General features: G+C 47.6%; 1 protein-coding gene across 1 annotated transcript in view; it reads right to left on the bottom strand.

Moving 5' to 3' along the window:
- Cacna1d (calcium voltage-gated channel subunit alpha1 D) overlaps positions 1-20,184 on the bottom strand; it is a 342,405-nt gene that overhangs the window by 72,347 nt on the left and 249,874 nt on the right. Inside the window, exons 10-19 of the mRNA XM_004631686.2 lie at positions 13,988-14,075; positions 13,661-13,720; positions 12,665-12,691; positions 8,552-8,712; positions 7,180-7,405; positions 6,876-7,083; positions 5,008-5,128; positions 1,888-2,002; positions 1,304-1,373; positions 1-53 (exon numbers count right to left, since the gene is read on the bottom strand). Coding sequence (XP_004631743.1) covers positions 1-53; positions 1,304-1,373; positions 1,888-2,002; positions 5,008-5,128; positions 6,876-7,083; positions 7,180-7,405; positions 8,552-8,712; positions 12,665-12,691; positions 13,661-13,720; positions 13,988-14,075 — 1,129 coding nt within the window. The remainder of the gene's footprint in view (positions 54-1,303; positions 1,374-1,887; positions 2,003-5,007; positions 5,129-6,875; positions 7,084-7,179; positions 7,406-8,551; positions 8,713-12,664; positions 12,692-13,660; positions 13,721-13,987; positions 14,076-20,184) is intronic.

Below are 20,184 nucleotides of genomic sequence, written 5' to 3' on the forward strand. Positions count from 1 at the left end.
GGTGGATAAGGGTCCTTATCTTCCTCCTCCTCTCGATAATCATCAATTGTAACCTAGAGCAAGAGAGACAGCTTTGGAGGGGGGAGCGGCTGACTTATGTGAACTTTAGAGAGGGGTGGGTGTGTGTGTGTGTGTGTGTGTGTGCGCGCGCACGGGCACACAGGCACAGGCAGATGGTGGCTCTGCTTAAGACCGAAGGCCCAAGGGCAACAGGAGATACAACACAGACACAGTTATACAGGCACAGTCCACTGCTCTGCTCTCTTGCTGTCCCAGGGCAGTGGCACACACTACACGATAACCGCGTGAAGATTCTCGCCTTCCTACTACACTGTGAACTCCACGGAGGAAGGGGCCACATTGATCTTCATTCCTAACATCCCAGGTTCTGACACGGGATCACCACTCAAGTCTGTATTAACTCAACGGCGAAAGAAACGAATGTAACACCACCCTAAGTGGGATGGAGTCTGTCATAATTTAGACCTAGCACATCCCCCTAGAGCAGTGACGGACAATAGTTTAGAGGCCTGAATGATACAGGTAGCCCCGTGTGGCATGCAAGCTGTAGGTTCACTGCCTCTACGCTAGACCAGGATGTTGAGAGGCAGGACTTCTAGAAGGTGATTGGCTCCTGGGGCGCTTTACTCATCAGTAGGTTCAGCCATGAATGAGTTTAGTAGCTGAGTACCCTGTGAGGAGGTGGAGCTGGTCAGAAGAGGCGGCTCACTGGAGTCCTGCCCAGTAGGGCGTCACTTACTCCCTGGCTCCTCCCTGCTCTCTTTGCTTCTGGGCTGTATCAGACTGAGGGGTCTGGGACCATGAGCCAAAATAAACTCTGTTCCTTTAAGTTGTGGGTGCAGGGATTGTGTCTTCAGCGACAAGACAGTGATAGAGACAGAGCTTGACAGGGTACCCTGAGGCTTCCCGGGCCACTTGATCCTGGGGTTACCTCTGGAACAGACATCTACAAAAAATTTTGATTTTTAATACCACTCAGAAGATGATAATATGATCTTGACCACAGGTCAGGTCTGACCACACAATTCCAGCAAAATAAAATTAAATGGGTAAACTGGTCAAATATTTATCATCTTGGCTCTCTGGTAAGATGATGGTTAACAGCCAGCTCGCTGTATGAAATTCAATTAGAATCTCCCCCAGGAAGCCAGTATCTATATGACATGCTCTGCTTTCTCTACTAAAATATTAGGAACAAGTCACTTCCACGACATAAGTGGTATATCTATGGAGACACCAACAGAATCACTCTGAAACACATAAGTTATTTTAGAAGAGATACCTTGTTGTCACTGTTGGCTATTTGGTTGACCTCTGGTTTGTTGTTCTTTTTATTTTCTAGGCTCTCTTTTCTACAGAGAAGAGAAAATAGAAAAACCAAGTCACCATATAGCTACGCGTAAAAGTGCTGATCTGATTCTGAATCAGCAGAGCCCCAACGCAGGACAGAATTTAATTGGAAACAGCACCAACAGCAAGAGCGCAGCACAAGCCACACTCAGAACTTCCTGTTCATCTAATGCAATGCAGTCTTCATTACACAGATCGTCTTATTAAAATTCTCATCCCAGAGCTAATCAGCATTGAATGCATCATTTATTTTATGACACCAAAATTAACTGCAGTGATTCGTTAAGCACGAGGACGTGTCTCTCCCATTCTCGGGTATGGGGCTGAGAGCCAAGGGCCTGGCTTCGGCCCAAGATCCCTTCCCCTTTGGTCTGTACCACGTGGTCCCCCACAATCACTGCAAAGCAGCAACACGAGACTGCAGTCCTGAGAAGCCCTCTGGAGACCACCAGGTCTCCCAGGCAGCTGGGCTCTGTCTGCACCCCTGGGAAAACACTGCAGGTGAAATAAGGTTACCTGGCAATCTTTTTCCTCTCTTTTTCTTCAGCTTCCTCTTTTTGGGCAGTGTTCAAACTTTCAGCATCAGCCAAGTTGTCAACAGCAATGGCCAAGAAGACATTTAGTAGGATATCTAGTTTAAAAACTTTAAGGGAGCAACACCTCTGTAACTGTGAGTTCAGACGATCACAATGGAAATGTCACACCCCTCTGTGTTCCGGGAGGCTGGTGGGAGGCGAGTGTCCTTGGCGTTACACTTGCTTGGTAAAACTAGAAGATTAAATCCCTGCTTTGAAACACAACACAACACTGCACCTAGAAATCTGTGTAAATCTGAAAAGGGGGAAGATTAAGGGTCACAGAAAACCTATCAACTTCACAATTTCTTTGCCAATGTGTTTCCATCCATCTCTATAAATCTACAGCTGACAGACACTGTATAAAGTAACCTATAACACACACATGATACAATTAAAAAGCACCCTGTGTCTACTTTGCTTCTTTTAAGACACACAGCACGACATACGTATTCAGGGGAGTGCTTTTCAAGCCAGACTTCCTCAAAGGCCACACATTATTCAAATGATGATCCTGTCACATAAGACAGTAAGAGACTTTCTCTTCCTAAATGGCCTTCCAAGTCTGTAAAGAACTCATTCATGTCTTTACAAACATCCACTGAAGAGAACTCCTGTGAGACGGCGCTATCTTCTGAATAATCCCGCTGTGGCTAGATCTTCCATTATTACGGCTGAAATTATTTTTACAAATAGTGACGGGCTAAGTGAACACGTTTTCAGGTTTCTTTGATCATCACTATGACATATGATTTTTTTAAAAAAAAATTTAAAGTATTCTGGGCAAGGTTCTCAAACCAGAGATGATTGTTCCTTATGCAACAGCCGCTAAGAAAAATTTTAAAATACACAGGGATCAGAGGAAAAGAACTGGGAAAACCTCATGCCCCGATGAATCTTTTCTCTGCTAGACAAGCAAAAATCATGGCAGCCCAGAATTCCAGAGACAAGTGCTGCGAAGAGCCCAAGCAGTACGAAATCTCTGCTGGGATGCTAAACAGACAGACCAACATAACCTAACAAGAGAGTGAGGGTGAGCTCTGTGGGGAGGGGGGACATTACTCTTGACTAATTCTATTCAAGACTTTAAGGAGCACAGAAACCTGAGTAAATGACATGAAGACTTTCGAAATGCCTTTGGTACGCTGTGGTAATGTTTAACTGGATCTCCAATGAGTTGAGCTGAAGGAAGCAACTTGCCCTGGGCTGGGTTTGGTCACTCTTTAGTACTCTTCTGTTGGGCATGGGGTAATGGTGGCTTAGGCCAGAGTCAGGGATAAGAATAGCTGTGCCAAGCATACCCCTCAGTAAAGAAATAACCACCACATGAGCCTTACAATGACACTAAACTCCTTTTGGGCGTGGAAAGAAATCATGGACTAATAAACCAGAGATAAGTCTTATAAGCTTGCAAGAGATAGATTCTGAGAGCAGGATCCCATCCTGTGCCTTCAGGGGCACTGTCCAGATCATCCTCAATCTCTAGGTGGTCTGGAATCCACTAGAAAAGATCTACGAAGCAGCTCTGATGTGCCAGGCCCTGCTCTAGGTACACAGGCCATGGAAGGAAACATGACAGAATGGGGCTTCTATTTCCAGAATGGGGACAAAGAGTACAAACAACTCTTCAAGCATCTCAAAGAGTGACAAGCACTACAAACAAATTCAATGTGGAGCTAGAGATAAGTAGCCAGGGAATACTTCTCTTCAGACTCAAGTTTGCAGCCTGAAGGGTTAATCAGGAGTAGAGCAGGAAAAGAAAATCTTGACCATTTAGTTAACAAACACTCACCAAAATCCAACTGTGTGCAGGGCCCTGTCCCATACTAAGAAATATGACCATGACAAGGAAGGTCATGACTCAAGCAGCACTCATCTAGTGCTGGAGATGGAGGGCAGCTGGTGATGGGAGAAAAGCCTGGTGAAGCTCAGAGGCATGAGATGGAAGAGGTGGCTTCCCACGGAATTGGAATTGACTCAACTAGAATCCAGTCAAGGTATTAGCAGAATCCATACTTGCCAAGATGTGGGTTTTCATAGAAATCTCAGGGCGTAAGACATCGATCTTGGAGACAATAGAACACCTTTGTACTAGGCTTTCCATACTCAAGAAAATCCATCAAAGAAGATTATAGGGAAAATAGCTACAAGAATCTGAGACTCTTTAGGAGAAGAATCCAGATTAGGACTCTTTAAATGGGAAAGGTAAAAAGAGAGAGTATTCATATGTTTCAAGAACTATTCATTCACCACAGTTATTAAGGATCTCTCTCTCTCTCTCTCTCTTTTTTTTTTTGGCACTGGGGATTGAACTCAGGACCTTGCCCTTGCCAGGCAGGTGCTTATGTCACTGAGCTATCTCCCCAGCCCTTATTAAGGAACTCTGTATAGCAAATCTTGTGCTAGGAATGGAAGACCTGCATTCTAGGTCCTAGAGATAAGATAAATAAAACCAAAGATTACAGGATCATGAAAAATCTAATCAAGGTAAATAAACAGACCCGAAGGCCAAGTGCAGAGGTCTGGAATTAAAGAGTGCCCTCAGTAGGGAAGAAGAATATAAGTTAGAGAAAAGTTACAGAGCATGACACAGAAGTTAGATGGCAGGTGCTTGGGACCCAAGGATGAACGAGTCAGCAAAGGAAGATTAGCTTCAGCGGGCTGTACATCAGTCCATTGAAGACATCTCCTTACTGGCCATCAAGTGTCGTTAGATGACAGAGAGGCAGTCTCGACCTTCCAAGGATCCCCTGGCTTTGCCCTAAGGCATTCCATGGACCATCTGTCCTCCTTATATAGGAGATGTGGCACCGAATGGAATACCTGGCCTGCACATGTCGTCTCCCACTGCCAGTTTGAATCTCCCAAAGCCCTGCTGGGTCTAGGCTTCTGCTATGCTGCACATAGCGCAGCCCCATGGAAGGGAAACACACACTGAGCTCTTGAGGGAAAGATGCTCCTGTCCCACCACAGCTACCATCACCATGACCACAGGGGAGATCAGCGGGGAAAGCCAAGGCAACGACACCAATAGCAAAATCCTGGTTGTTCTGAAGGATACAGTTACCACAAATGAAGAGAATGATGAAGTAGATGCAGACGATCATCCCTGAAGAGGACGGGCCTCCATATGCCATGATGCCATCGTACATCACAGCGTTCCAGTCTTCACCTGTCAGGATCTAAGAGGCCAGAGCTGCTGTCAGACAGCGGGCAGGCGCACAACTCACGCTGCTCTGCCGCAGCCCCTCAGTGGCTACCTAGGCCTGGTTTAGGTTACCCCTCACAGCCCAGCTTGGGCTAAATAAATAAATCCGCTGCTACCCTACAGAATTTTCAAAACATTATTTTAAATTACATAAATAGATGAGTTGATTTTTCTAGTGGAAAAAAACATCTTCACACAGGAGCCTTAGGCATTCTTTTACTACACCCTAGCCCGGTTTTTGTCCCCTCTGTAGAGAGCACAGCACCATCGTGTATCGCTCTAGGACTTCACATACATGTATGCCCACCTCCAGAGAAGGTTCATATTCTTTCGCTGACCCTTACATCTTGTGCCATATATATGCATTATAAAAAGGGAGGGGCAAAAAGAAACACATTTCTGAAATAAATCAGAAAAACAAATGACTGACTGGGAACCAAATTTTAAGCATAATCCAAAAACAAAGCCAGGGTCTACAGCAGTAATTCTAACCACTTCAAGTGACCACAAAAGAAAGACGCTTACGGATCCTCTCTTCTAGTCAGTTTCTTCAGAAAAGGGCAAGTGGCTCATCTAAGGTGATGGAAATGGGCACAGAAAGAGCCCCCACAGGATCCACAGGTCCCCTGTCCCTTCCACCACACCCCACCTCTGCAGCAGGGCTCAGGCATTCCCTGCCCTTACACATGCAAAGCCTGCGCAGCTCAGAATCAAAAGATGGAGAGTGAGCTGCTCTCGGAGCCCCAGAAGGAGCCATCTGAACGCCTGGTGCCTCCCAGTTCAGCACCCACAGGGGCCCCAACAGAGCAGCTGCCTTGAGTCTGTGCGTCCTCACCACCTTGAGCAGGAGGACACCCCAGGCAGAGGGCTGGGACACCTCTTCCCACTCGACCCCATTGAGTACACCCAGAAACATCCCAGCTCTCCAATTCATGTCTTTGCATAAATCTATCACGACTAGAATTGTCAACTGTTATTAAAAAAAAAAAAATTAGTGCCGGGTGTCGTTGTGCACACTTATAATCCCAGCACTAGGAGAGAGAGGCAGGAGGATTGTTGCAAGTTTGAGACTAGTGTGGGGTACAAAGTGAGCTCAAGGCAGCCTGAACTGCACAATGAGATCCTGTCTCAGAAAGACAAAAAAAAAAAAAAAAGGAAAGATCAAGAGGGTTTTACAGGATTTTAGAGGGCCAGCCAAATAGTTCAGTGGATTAAAACGTCTGCTTAGGCAGACACAGGGGCTGGGAGTTGGATTCCGAGCCTGCCATGCTGGACCCACCCCCATGGCAGGCTGAGCCAGTGATTGAGACTGAGCATGGAGGTGCGAGCCTGTAATCTGAGCACTTGGGAGGCTGTAAACAGGAGGATCACTACCAGTCTGATCTATGCAGTGAGACCCTGTACACCCTGTCCTAAATACAAAAAAAAAAAAAAAAAAAAAGGATTTTAGAATCTATTTCATAGAAGCTTTACAAAATCAAAACTTTTTGGTCTACTATTTTTTAATAAAGCTAGTGCTCTTAAAAATTAAGTCACATTACACAGCTAGGAGGATGCAAGACAAATTAACTTACACAATGCAAGATTTACCAAAGTATGACGAAGCAGAGATTATTAACAAAAATGAAATCATCCTGTCTGTCTTCCTGAGCTGTATGTGGAGAAGGCGGGGCGCTCAGCTGCCCCCCAGAGCACACGCTCCTGAGCGGGAAAGGACTCACCTGGAACACCGTCAGGAGTGCTTGAGGAAAGTTGTCGAAGGTACTTCGCTTGGTTTGTGTCTCATCGAAATTAAACTTGCCACCAAACAGCTGCATCCCAAGCAAGGAAAAGATGATAATGAAGAGAAAAAGCAAAAGCAGGAGGGAAGCAATAGACTTCATGGAGTTTAACAAGGACGCCACCAAGTTGCTCAGAGAAGCCCAGTGCCTGCAAGTCAAGAGGATGGGGTGGGTCCAGAGCCCCCGTGCAGGCCGCAGGACCTCCTGCCCCAGCACGCCTGTGGCAGGCTCGCGCCCCCCTTACCTGGTCACTTTGAAGATTCGCAAGAGGCGTACACAGCGGAACACAGAAATGCCCAGCGGAGACATGATCTCCAGTTCCACTAAAATGGTCTCGGTGATCCCGCCGCATACCACAAAGCAGTCAAACCGATTGAAAAGGGACACGAAATACGCCTGGAGACCCAAGCTGTACATTTTTATCAGCATCTCACAGGTGAACAGGGCCAGGAGGACTTTGTTGGCAATATCTGGAAGAGAAGGGCGCCCGCCCTGAGGATCTCGGTGCAGGGTGCTCAGCTGCTCTTTTCTTTTGGCATTTCTGTCCCACCTGTCCCCACAGGAAATACTCAATGGCCTGTCCCTTTCTTCACCACCGCGTCCATGACAGAAATAGGGCACTGACGCGAATGGTCTGTTTCTCTGTCAGGTCCTGGCTCTCATACTGCCACTACCTCGTTGTGTAAATCTAGTGCAGTTATTTGATTTCCCTGAGCTCAGTTTCATTGGCTGTAAAATGGGTATTTTATCATGCAATCTTGGGAGATTCCTAACACTAAAAACCTCTAACTCTATGCTCAGATCATCATATTATATACATATTTTTCTTTCAATCATTCACACAACACACACACACACACACACACACACACACACACACACACCCCTTCCTGGTCTGCTTAGTACACGAGCATATGGTCACTTATCAATGTTATTTATTTGCTTAATACAGGGTCTACAGGGTCTCACTATACAGATTGGAGTCGTAGTGATCCTCCTGTTTTCAGCCTCCCAAGTGCTGGGATTACAGGCCTGTGCCACCATGTCCAGGCATCTTAGAACACCCTGGGGTGGGGCCAGCCTGGCATGTGGTGCCTGGGATTGAACCCTGGTCCCTGTGCCTGCCTAAGCAGGCGCTTTAGTCTGCTGACCTAACTGGCCAGTCCTATTTGATGTTATTTTTAATAGCAGGCAAAAAATACCAGTAGGCTCAAGAGGTAAAGAAAACACATGTAAGAAAAAGACTTCCCAGGAGCTCGAAACTGTCAAACCCAAAACGAGCTATCTCTGGGGACAACTCCCCACATCACATTTCTGAGCCATCAAAGCAAAGGAACCAAAATGAAAGGGAAGACAGAGCTTCCAGTGGGTAGGGAGGTGGTCCTTGTAAGACTCGGCAACCTTACGATGTCTCAGGGTCAGGGCAGTAAGATTCTTGGCATTTGTTTACCACAGAGCCCTGCTCCAGGGCTCACCTGAGTGTGGACGGCTCCACCACCTTCCAGGTAGTCCCTGCTCACAACCTTCTGATTCTCCCCTCTACACACCTCAAGTTATACTAAAGAGCAGCTTGCCACAGGACTCTCTAGCAGGGAATGAAAGGCTTTGGCTCCTACCTTGAATCTGCGTCAACCAGTCGGGCTGATTGTAGTGCTCAGAGGAAATGGTTAATGTGTTGAGGAACACCAGGACAATAACCAGCCAGTAAAACGTGACCGACTTCACAGCAGCCCTGCATCTCCTACGGCTGAATCGGTTCCAGCGACGCCAGCGTCGGCTGCAAGGTAAGCAAACGTAAGTCCCTTGAGCTGAAAGTCCAACAAACTTTATTAAGAAATAACTGGCCCTTCCCTCTGGAGGAACAGGTTGGGGTGGGTCAGGAAGGAACGATGTGAACAAACAGCACAGCGATGAACAGACTTCAAGATATAAATTACGTTGGTCTTAACACACAGCTTTTTAAAAGTATACTATTAACTTGAGATGTCGCGCCTAGTGGCGCACGCCTGGAATCGCAGCACTTGGGAGGCTGAGGCAGGAGGATGAGGGTTCAAGACCAGCATGGGCTACAATGTAAGTTCAAGGCCAGCCTAAACTGTATAGTGCAATTCTGTTTCAAAAAGACTAAATAAAATTGACTTGATCATGCTCAATTTTCTTCCCACGGCTATAAAAAACTCCAGAATCTGTCATACACTGTCTTCAAGTGGGTTAGAAGATACAGGTATCCGCAGACCCTTGTGCCGATGTGCAGCTGTTCCCGCACACGTACACAGTTCACGCACCACCACATGGCACATGGTCTGCTCTGGCATCGGTGTAGGGCTTAGTATGTACATACTCTGCCCTCCCCCAGCATCTCAATCATCATATAGAATTTACTGAGCAGCAAAGTGCTCCAAAATCATTGTTTTCTTTTTAGGGAACCTTCCAATCTTTCCTTTAATCTCTGAAGTTTCTCTGGAGCCTGGCAGTTGTCAGAGCTGAGTAGGACATGAGACTTCAGACTGAGTCATCAGGTGCCCTTTCTAGCTAGGAATCCTCAAAATACACCTTTAGGAGAAGAACCAATATTGAGTCATGTTTTCATAAAAATAAAATGAGCTGAGCCAAACAGACAAGCAGTATTCTTCGCCCACCTTGTGTTCCTGATGGCATTGGGGAGACTATTCCTGCCTTTGGTCCCTTCGTGGAAAACAGGGAAGGGATGATAAATGTGCTTGAGCAACTTGGATCTCAGGGAGAAGCCAGCTTCTCAGGACCATGCTGCCCTATGGACCAGGACAGGCACTTTCTTTAGGGACCTGTCGTTCCAAGCTGCATCCCAGCTGTGGCCCTCCTGCCCTAGCTGATTCAGCTACATGGCTGCGCTTTAAAAAAAAAAAAAAAAAAAAGCCCAGGAAATGTGAAAAGAAAAAGTTGGGCTACCTCCTTACCAAGACCTGGATCAAGCAAGGTACATTTTATTACTGCTCTTGCTGTGCAGTTTCTAATTAAAGAGCAACAGAAACAATGACCAGCATGAAAAACTACCAAGGACACTAAGATTCCACCAGCTCACAGCTGAGGTTCTCATGGGAGGCTTAATTCAGTACACAAGAGTGATGTCGTCTGAAAAGACCCCACGTGTGATACAGCAGTCTACCCTGTACTGCAGTGCGAAGGCACGAACATCTCTTACACTGAGGGGTCCTCAGCATCCTATCTCCTAGAAACATACAGCAGCCACATCTCGCCCCTCGCTTGGTTCTGAGAACCCAACCAGTCAGGCCTGTTCTCGCAGAAGACCAGGGTTCCAGGGCACCATGTGCCCAGTGATCTACAGATGGAAACGAAGAAGGCACAGTCCCACCGTCTCTGCCACTAAAAAGCACACAGGGTTGTAGTAAAAGATAATCACAAATCCACACCAAGTGCTAGACCAAGATTCAGGGTGCAGGAGCCAGAAGGAACACACACACGCTCTTTCAAGAGTCCCCGAAGGCTTCTCTGCAAAGCTGAGACTCGGGCTAGATGAGTAAGAGCTCCCCCAGAGGCAGGTGGAAGGACATTCCAGCCAGAGGAGATGCACGGCCGCAAGTACTGCAAGCGAAGGGGGCAGCAGAGGAACAGCACCTCGAAAACCAAGAACAGTGTAGCTCCAGGGTGGGAACATAGGGAGGGTCCCGGAAATCCATCGGAGGGTGATCCAGGGGCCAGACTAAGAAGGCACTTCCGCGCTCTCTGGTGAGAGTGAACTACAGAAGAGCTTTTCTTTTTCTTTTCTTTATTTTTTTTGTATTTTAGGGAAGGGTCTACAGAGCGTCCAGGGTCTCACTACTAGATCGGACTCGTAGTGATCCGCCTGCTTACAGCATCCCAAGAGCTGGGATTACAGGCGTGCACCACCACACCCAGGCTCAATTGCCATCTCAGCACAATCTGGGGCGAGGCTGGCATGGCAGGCCTGGGGATCGAACCCCCGGCCCCTGGGCCTGCTTGCAGGTGCTTTAATCCGCTGAACTATTTGGCCGGCCCTAGAACAGCTTTTAAATTTTTAAAAGTCAGGTTTGAATATAATTCCCATACAGTGAAATTCACTCTTTGGGCATATACACAGTCACAAACATTTCCATTACTCAGAAGAGTTCCTTCCAAGCCCTTCGTAATCAATTCTACCATCTTACCCCCAGCCCAACAGCCACTAATCTCTTTTCTTTTTTTTTTTTTTTTGCGGTACTGGGGATTAAACTCAAGACCTTGTGCTTGCCAGGCAAGCACTTATTCTACTGAGCTATCTCCCCGGCCCACTGATCTGTTTTCTGTTCCCATTGTTTTGTGTCATCCAACATGTCAAGATAAATGGAATCATATGATATATTACCTTTGGAGACAGGTTTCTTTCACTTACTGAAAGTACTTTTGAACATCATCTGTGTTCTGACACGAATCAGCTCTACCTGTTGCCAGGAGTACTCCCTTATAGGATAAACCATAATTTCTCTTCCCACCCACCATTAATGGACATTTGGGTTATCTTCCATTTGGAGCAATTATAAATAAAACTTATAAACAGTCATGTAAAAATGTACGCAGGCATGTGTCTTTATTTCTCTTATATAAATACCTTAATAAAAGTGTCATTGCGGGATCATATGGCAAAAGCATGCTTAAACTTTATAAGAAACTTATCATTTTTAAAAAATAGGTTTAAATGACCACCAACATTGCATGTAAATGCCCACTGATCAGCGTAGTGACAGAACTTGGTATTTTCAAGTATTTAAATTTGACCCATTCTTACAATCATGTAGTAGTATCTGTGATTTTATTGTTTGTATTTTCCTAACAACTAACTGCCATTTCATATGCTTATTTACCATTCATATTTGTTCTCTGGTGACATGCTTGTTAAATCTTCTGTTGCCTTTTCTATTGGCTTTTTTTTTTAGTATCGGACACTATTTTTACTCATTATTTCTTGTATATTATGGATAGAAGTCCTTTATCTAATATGCTTTGCAAATATTTTTTATCTAAGTCTGCAGCTTATCTCTTTATTTCATAATAAGATAAAAGTTACAGTCTTCATGAGAACTAATATAGCAAATTTTTCTGTTATGATTGGTGGACTAAGAGCTTGACTTTAAGAAACCTTTGCTTTACCCAAAGTTATAGAGATTTTCTCCTAGAATTTTTATAGTTTTGGGTTTAATGTTTAGTTCAATGTGCATTGTACGTCACTGGAAAATGGCTTTAAGAGTCATATTTATATGCAAAAGTACACACATCATAAACATACAGCTTAATTAGCTTTACAAAATGAAGATGTAACCCGCAACCAGATCAGGAAAGGGAATAGTACCAACACCTTAGAAAACTTCTTCAAACTTTCCTCCATGGGGAGATTTTTGTTTTTGTTGTTGTTGAGTTTTATACTTTGCAGTATAGCCCCCAAGTGACAAGAAACAAGAAGTGTCCGTCATAGAAAAATGACTGAGGGGTGAGCTGAGAGGAAGAGCACCGCCCATCCCCGTGGCCTGTGGATCCGACCGAGCCGTTCCCGCTGCCGGCGCCCCCGCGGCAGGTCCGTAAGGTGCAATGGACTGACCAAAACGCAGCATCAACGTTATGATCCGTGGGGCAAAACTCAAGTTTGGAGCAACTTGATGTCCTAGTAAGAATTTACACCATAATAATATAACTGAAAAAACAAACCCAGGCTAAAGAAAGAAATAGCAGATACTGACCTGAGTTTGGATTTTGAGATGGCTTGACTGCAAGAAAAGAAAAAAAGCATTATGAGCTGCGCTGGGAAGGCTGGAGCATGCACGCCCCTCAGCTTCTGCGGCAATGGGGGAAAAGCCATGCACCGAAGCCCGGGGACCCGTGGCTGCAGCAGGCAGCTGGGTTAAAAGCAGCACAGAAGTCAAGGTGTGACCGGGGCCAGGCAGGCAGGCGCAGCACTGGCAAGGGCCCGGGCAAGTGAAGATGCTCAGCTTGATTCCCTCTCCAGCCCCGGGAACAGGCATTGCCGCCCGAGTTCTTCTCTTGCCGGCCCAACTGACACCTGAGGGTCTCTTCCCTGTTACTCAGCCACTCATGTCAATAGCAGAAGCATCTCCTGCTGCGGTTGCAGGGGAGCAGTGGACCAGGGGTCCTAGTTCTACTAGTCACACACAGACTGGGTATGAAAAAGCAGCATGCTTTCTTGAGCCTCAGTATTCTCATCTGTAAAATGGGGGAGATAAACCCACTCCCTGCCAACGTTACCATGTTGCAGGGAGGGCAGAACAGGAGAACAGAGGCTGACTGGTTTCATAAACTTTGCACACTCTTGCTATTACACATCACTTTTATGAAACTCTGCCAAGAATAAGACAAAGTACTCTGAAAATCTACACCTGTACTGTACAGGCATAAGGCCTAAAGAAAACGAGCAGGAAGCAAACAGAACAGCGCAGGGCTCCCCAAAGCCACATCCTGTCCTTCTTGTCCTCCCATTGTTGCAGCCAGAATCATCTAGAAAAGAGCCAATGGGGGTTAGCGGACAGCATCATCCAGGTTAGAAGGGTGGTGCAGGGCCCCTAAAGAGAGGCGCCGTGAGCAGAGGAGTGACGGGCTTCCTTAACTCAGGGCCAAGGAAGCCCTGAGTGTGGCACATTCTGGTCAGCAGCCCTGCCATTCAAGCTCTTTCTCCAAGGCATGGAGGCCAAACCCGACTGGAAGGAGAATTCAGCTTTTACCCCCACCGCCGACACCCCGAGGGCCCCGTCTTGGCCGCGCCTCTTCTCTTCCACCAGCACCTAATGGACACAGCGGGTTGCTGGGTTAACTAGCACACTTCCCAGCTGCACCTCTGCAGGGCCCACCTTGCAAGAACAGGCACACATAACAGCATGGCGCCTGGCCCAGGACGATGGGAGTCAGAGGATGGGAAGTCGGGAGGGGGCCCACCCGCTGTCTGTGTCTAGGCCTGTGGCCCCCGGGGGCCCCGCTGCCACCTGGGGTCTTCTCACCTTGAGTTCCAGAGATGAAGGGAGGACTAGAGGAGCAAGTGCCTCCACACTCACCAGAGACTTCTGCAGCAGCCCTTGGTCTCGCCTTCGCCACTCACGTTCTCCGTGTTCACAGATTCAGTCTCACTGGTGGGCATGCTAGCTGTGGGGAGGAGAAAGGGCTTCACTCAGCACATGACAGCATTGCAGCCCTGGGAGTGGGCCAGACACAGACCTGTGGGAACGGAGCAGTCCGGCAAGGAGAGCCCAGCCACAGGCGCAGCTGAGGTGGCAGTGCCCACCGCCTCTGCTTCTCCCAGCAGGCCAGGAAAGTCTAGAGCCCACCTCCAGGAGGCAGTCCTGCTGCCCCAGATGCTTCCCAAGCAAAGGGGCCTGCACGCCAGACTGGATCCTATCGCGGGGCCTGACATCGGCTGATTCTCCAGACCTCCAACTGGCACCCAAAAGTTGTCTAAACATCTCAGTTACAAGTGCCTCTCTGTCAGCCCAAAGGGGAGCAACGTAGGGCATCCGCGATGAAACCTAATACTTTATAAAGAAATAACTTTTGAAATACTTCAGGAGAAGAGCTATTAGGAACCATGCACAGTCTTCTTAAAAAAAAAAAAAAAAAAAAAAAAGGTAGATGCTCTGCTTATTCCCAGCTGGTGGATCTGATGCCTACGGTCTGCTGAGGTGGTAAAGCCAGAATGGAGATTCTTTCCAAGCCAGCTGATACCCAGGGTCAGGCAAAAGAGCTTCAAGAAGAGGAGAAGGGCAGGGGTTTTGCCAAGTAGTAAACAAGAGGAGCGCTGCCTGTGGTCCCCGCGTCGCTGAAGTCTCTCGGCCCCAGGAGTCTTCCTTTTCCATGACAGGATCCTGAGCAGAAGTGGCAGAAATGTGGAAACGCAGCCACAGCTATCCGCAGATCCAGGACAGCCTCCTTCCGGCCACGATCTAGCACACGGGCCTCTTCTCCTCTTCTTCTCCTGACTTGGCTCTAGCGACATCATAAACACACGCCCGAACCCAGGCAGTGAGGGAAGCATGGGGAGTGTGGCAGCACAGGGAGGAGCTTAACAGTACACCCGCCTGGAGGAGAGGCAGAGTGAGAGCCCTCCAACAGGTTCCCTCTGACTGGGGCAGGAGGTACCTCAGGGATCTGCGGCACAGGTTACAGAGTAAGGAACGACTGATTCTGCTCGGGGGTGAGAAGCAGACTGCTGGAAACCCAGATGTGAAGAACGGCCCTAGTGCATGTACTACAGTATTTTTTTTCCTCACAGAGTTTTGAATTGTAGACGATTCTTATAGATCCCACAGGAAAGTCTTTCTCTGTGGGACATGGCTTCTCTCAGCAAGGATGCCTCAAGCTTCATTTGCAAAAAGTGGCTGAGGTAAACTCAGCAAAATATTCTAAGAGAGTCCAGTAGCCCATAGTAGTAATGGGTCTTCCGCTTGACTGGCAATGTCAGAAATTGTTGACCTGAGTCCCCTACAGCTCAACATAACAGCATGGCTTTACTTCTTATACTTCATTTTTATATTTTTCTGCTGGATGGTTAAGACCAAGGTAAAGCAGGACCTGTGCAACAAGAGTTGTAGCTTTTGGGTCTGATAAGGTCATTGAAATCCCTTCAGGATTTATCCTGAGATCCTGTACCTCACACCTATAATATTCAAATAACGGAACTGAACAAAAAAAGGGCATACAGATGAATGTCCATTTTGTATCTGTGTATTCAAAGTGGTTAGGATAGATATATAGTTACATTCTCTTAAGGAATAGAGGGATTTATTCTAATAGTGTTTGTAAATAGGATATCATGTCCACATCTTGTACAGCAAATAACCACTAGGAAGAATGTATGCAATGTGTTAATTATTGAAACTATCCTACCAATTTGATTTGAAACTGTCTCATTGCTATTTGTTTCTCAATAAAATTATGGGAAAAAATGAAGAATTAAAAAAAATAAATAAAATTTTTAAAAAAGTGGCTGAGGTGCCTGAAGAGCTCTGGGGGACATTCTGAGGCCCAGCCCAGGCTGACGAGAAGAGCTTTGATTCAGGAGGCTGCCTGAAGGCTGACAACACTCAGGTGAGAGGCAGACGTCACAGAGTTAGCAACACAAAGCCCCAGAGGGGAAAGCCTTCTGAGGGCCCCGAAGGAGGTCCACAGACATCCCCCACCTGGCACTGACTCCGCCTCAGTGGGACCTCGTTGGCTCCGGCCAAGTACTTCTACACACAGGTTTAGAAGCAAAGGTCAAAGTCTAATTACAGATTCACGCCACACTGCTGGCACTTTCGTGGCATAAGCATTCTCTCCCTTTCTCAGTGGAAAGAAACTGACTGCAAACCTGGGGGGTGAGGGGGAAGAGACAGAGACAGAGACAGAGACAGACACAGAGAGAGAGAGACAGAGAGAGAGACAGAGAGAGACAGAGAGAGAGATGAGAGAGAGAGAGAAAGAGAGAGAGAGGAACGAGCTTCTCCAGTGCTGACTCTATTTATCCTTTCTCCAGGGCTGCTCCATGCTCTGACCCCAGCAAGGTGAGCAGAGGACTGTAACAGGCACTGAAGCCGGTTGCTGCTGAACCCTCTCACAACGCCCCCCACCCCGTGAGAGACAGAGCAAAGACAGGCACAGCAGGAAACCTCAAATCCAAGCAGGATTCGTGAATGTGCTTGTGACAGTGACGAGGGGAACTACAGGTTGAGGGCATCACAGCACACAGGGCTCTGGACCTGCCCGTCTCTCTTCAGGCTTCAGTTGCGAGTTTATAAATTGGTGGTACTCATTCTACAGTCTTGATAATCATGTTCATCCCTACTATTAAACAGCTCATGATTCCAATATTAACCACTCACATGTATCCAAGAGTGACCACTCGCAGAAACTAAATCTCTGTGGCCTTTTTATCCTTTGGGGGTCTGGTCTACACTGATACTAGTACTGCTGCTGCATTTTATATCTTAAAGCTTCGTTTTTCAAGTGATCTGACTGAAACAGATGGAGTACATCCTGCCTGTGGGAAGGAGGGACGCTGCTCTGCACTTCTGGCTCTGCGCCAGTTACTAGTGACTGAAATGTCCTGTGGTCTTCAGATTGCACGGGGAGAATGACAAGAAATAAACTCAACTCCCCAGAGACAGAGGGAGGCAGAAGACTTCCTGGCCCCAGGTCCAGGCTGCACTAAAGGTAAGGTGGGTCCCGCTTCCGGAGCTGCGTCCCCAGGTGTCGGGGTACGGTGCCTGAGCGCAGGCTCCTGGTGAGGCCGGATCTCAGCTGAGCCCACACATCTGTGACCTGGCTTCTCTGTGCCTCCACTGCCCCACATGTAAAGTGGGGAGCACCTATCCTTGGGGTGTAGACAGATCTCAATGGGGGGTGGCCACAGAAACCAGGACCTCAGCAGTGTGCAATCGACGAAGGTCACAAGTGAAGGACTTTAACAAGCGTGTGGGAAGCCTTTCCCAGAGCTTCGGGCAGGCCGAGGGACCCTATCCAGGGCCAAGCCACCCTGACCACTGCTATCACTGCCCTGAAGGGTCTCGTGTGAATACTCTTCCATCTGAATTGGCTTTAGTCAGAGCTCTTGGTTGGTATCTATTTTGTCTTAAAGAATCAGCCACTCCCTAATTCAGCTTATAGCAAAGAAAGTCTCCTGCCATAATTATTTGACACCTGCAGAGCCACCAACACATAATAAGTAAGCCTATTCCAGAATGATGTCACCAGGGCGCCAGAGGAGGAGCAGAAGGGGAAGGATGAAGCAACGTGCTAGAACTGGGCCACTCTTCTGGCTCTGGAAATAGACCTGTAATCTGAGCAGGGAAGCTTTGCTCAGCCAGGCTCTGGAAGACTGAGGATCTGCTCCAGCCTCCGGATCCTGAACAAAGGCCACAGATAGAAAGGAATTCCTTCTCCAGAGTGCTGAAGAAATCAGGCCCAGTAGCTAGAATCAAAGACCTTTTTTGTAAATTAAAATATTTTACCCTTCATTTATATTGGGAATTCACTTTTTTAATATAAGTAGATTGATATGAGTTTCCCAATAGGATCTTACCTGCATTTTCAAAAGTCAGGAACTAAAAATCATCTACTATTAGTAATATAAGAGGCTTCAGAGGATACAGGACTGAAGTTTGTATCTGACAGATGAGAGGACTGACCGGCCTGCCTTGGGGCTCTCCCAAGCTCCTCTCGGTGCTCCTGCCACCACTCTATGCAGCCCTCAGGTTTTGGGATATACTCAAATACACTGGCATACATCTAAGTGTTGGCATAAAGATTGATATATACATAAAATTTCACAAACCAGAAAGTTCCAAAGTCAAGCAAATCTGTGGCCCATTAGTACTGGCATTTTATTAGCCCCCAGACACTTGGAAAACAAGCAGATGACAACTAGGTTGACGGGGGCAATACAGACATGAAGCTGTACCGGTGACCACTGGGAGTTTATAAAAATGAAAGCAAAAAGAGCTACAAAACTGTATGAAAGGAAACCCAAGGGCAAGTTTCTAAAACCAACCCCTAACTGACCGCCCCATGCTGGGTGACTTCTGTCCCTTCCAGCAGTCATTCAGTGGCCGCTGACAAGTGGCTAGACCACACCAAGGTGCAGGAAGACTTCCTGCTCACGTGCCCTGTGGATGCCAGTCCCTCCTTAGAAGTGCGCTGGGGCCACGCAAACAGACAAAGGCCTTAAGTCCTTTCCTTCACACACCCCAGAGAACTCCAGAGCTTTGTTGAGGTGGTTTCTTACTTTCTGTAAATTAAAAAAAAAAAAACAAAAAAAACATTTCCAATGAGTCTGGGTGGTGCCAGGCGTCAGGACAAACCTGTCACCTATAATAACGCTGACTTGCACTACAATTTACCCGCTGAAAATCTGGCAAGGCTCAGGGCCTGTGCTTTGCAATCTATGCTTAGACTGTGGGGGCACTGAGCGGGCCCGGCGGCTGCTATGCTGGAGCAGCCTGGCACCACAGACTGCAGGCAAGTTCCCAAGGCCCTTACGGTGGTCCAGACACCCTGGGCCAGGCCCCACCCAGAGTGCCCTCTGAGGCTGCGGATCGTGCTTCTCTGTAAGACAGATCACTGGGCCTGGGTGCGCCATGGGTAATGCCACACAAAATAAGCTAAAAAGGAAAATACACTGTTTCTCAGACCAGCGTAACAACTATAATTCATCATCTATGGAGATTTCTTTACCTACTATCACTCCAAAGGGCAGCAGAAGTCTCTACCAACCCTAACTGGGTTGTGAATCCAGAGGCAAATCCACACACACACACACACACACACACAGATGCACATGCACAGAAAGACAGAGAACGAGGTGAGAGAACAGCTCTAAGTTCAGGTCTAAGCAGGCAGCCTCAAAACAATGTCCCCCACTAACAGGCATGCCACTTCCAGAGTAACTTCCTTAAATGGTAGAGGTGACTGAGGTCAGACTCTTGAGCTGATACAGAAAAGCTTGGTGTGTGATAGCAGATGATACGGGAACAAGTATCTCCCACCTGGGCTTAGCCACCTCACCCGCAGAATGAGCTGTAGGACTACGCCATTGCTAAGGTCCATCTGCTGCTGCCCGGCTAGAACTGAGAAGAGCAGAAAGTCCTATGTGCTCTCACTACCAGCATCTAGTGGATTTCTCTTGCATCCTCTGAGCCCAGCCACGTGACAAGGGATCAGAAATCCCTGCAGGAAGGTAGCCAGGACTGCCCCAACCTACCCAGAAGAACTGACTGCAAGGTCCCCAAAGGCTGACTGCTGCAGGGAATGGAGCACAGCATGGAGCAGGGCAGCTCCCAGGGGTCTTGGCAGCCCCCAGAGACTCAGGTCATCCAGTCAGGGGAACGCCAAGGGAAGCTGCTGCACGACAAGCAGAGCCCAGGGCTCCTGCAGGGCCACCCCCTTCACAGACAGGCTGAGCCTCACAAATCTGTTCTTCTCTCCAGAACAGGATTTTCTGCACCTCAGAGAGATAACATTTCTTCCAAATCCCAGCAATCTAAACCTTTTTTTCCCTTCAAAGGAAGGAGCCGGGGATGTCACTGGACAAAGGAGAAGTGGCCAACAGTGCTGCCTTCCCAGTGGACAGAGGGGCTGAAACCAAGACCCTGTGTTTTCATGCCAAGCAACAGCAGTGCCATGATGCAGCCTGCCTGCCCAATGCCAAGTACACAGGGACGCTCAGGAGCCACCTGCATGTGCCGGTACTCACACGCCGAGCGGACACAGAGACAGACTCTTT

The sequence above is a fragment of the Octodon degus genome, unplaced genomic scaffold, assembly GCF_000260255.1.
Source record: "Octodon degus isolate 3935 unplaced genomic scaffold, OctDeg1.0 scaffold00043, whole genome shotgun sequence".
NCBI classification, from domain to species: domain Eukaryota; kingdom Metazoa; phylum Chordata; class Mammalia; order Rodentia; family Octodontidae; genus Octodon; species Octodon degus.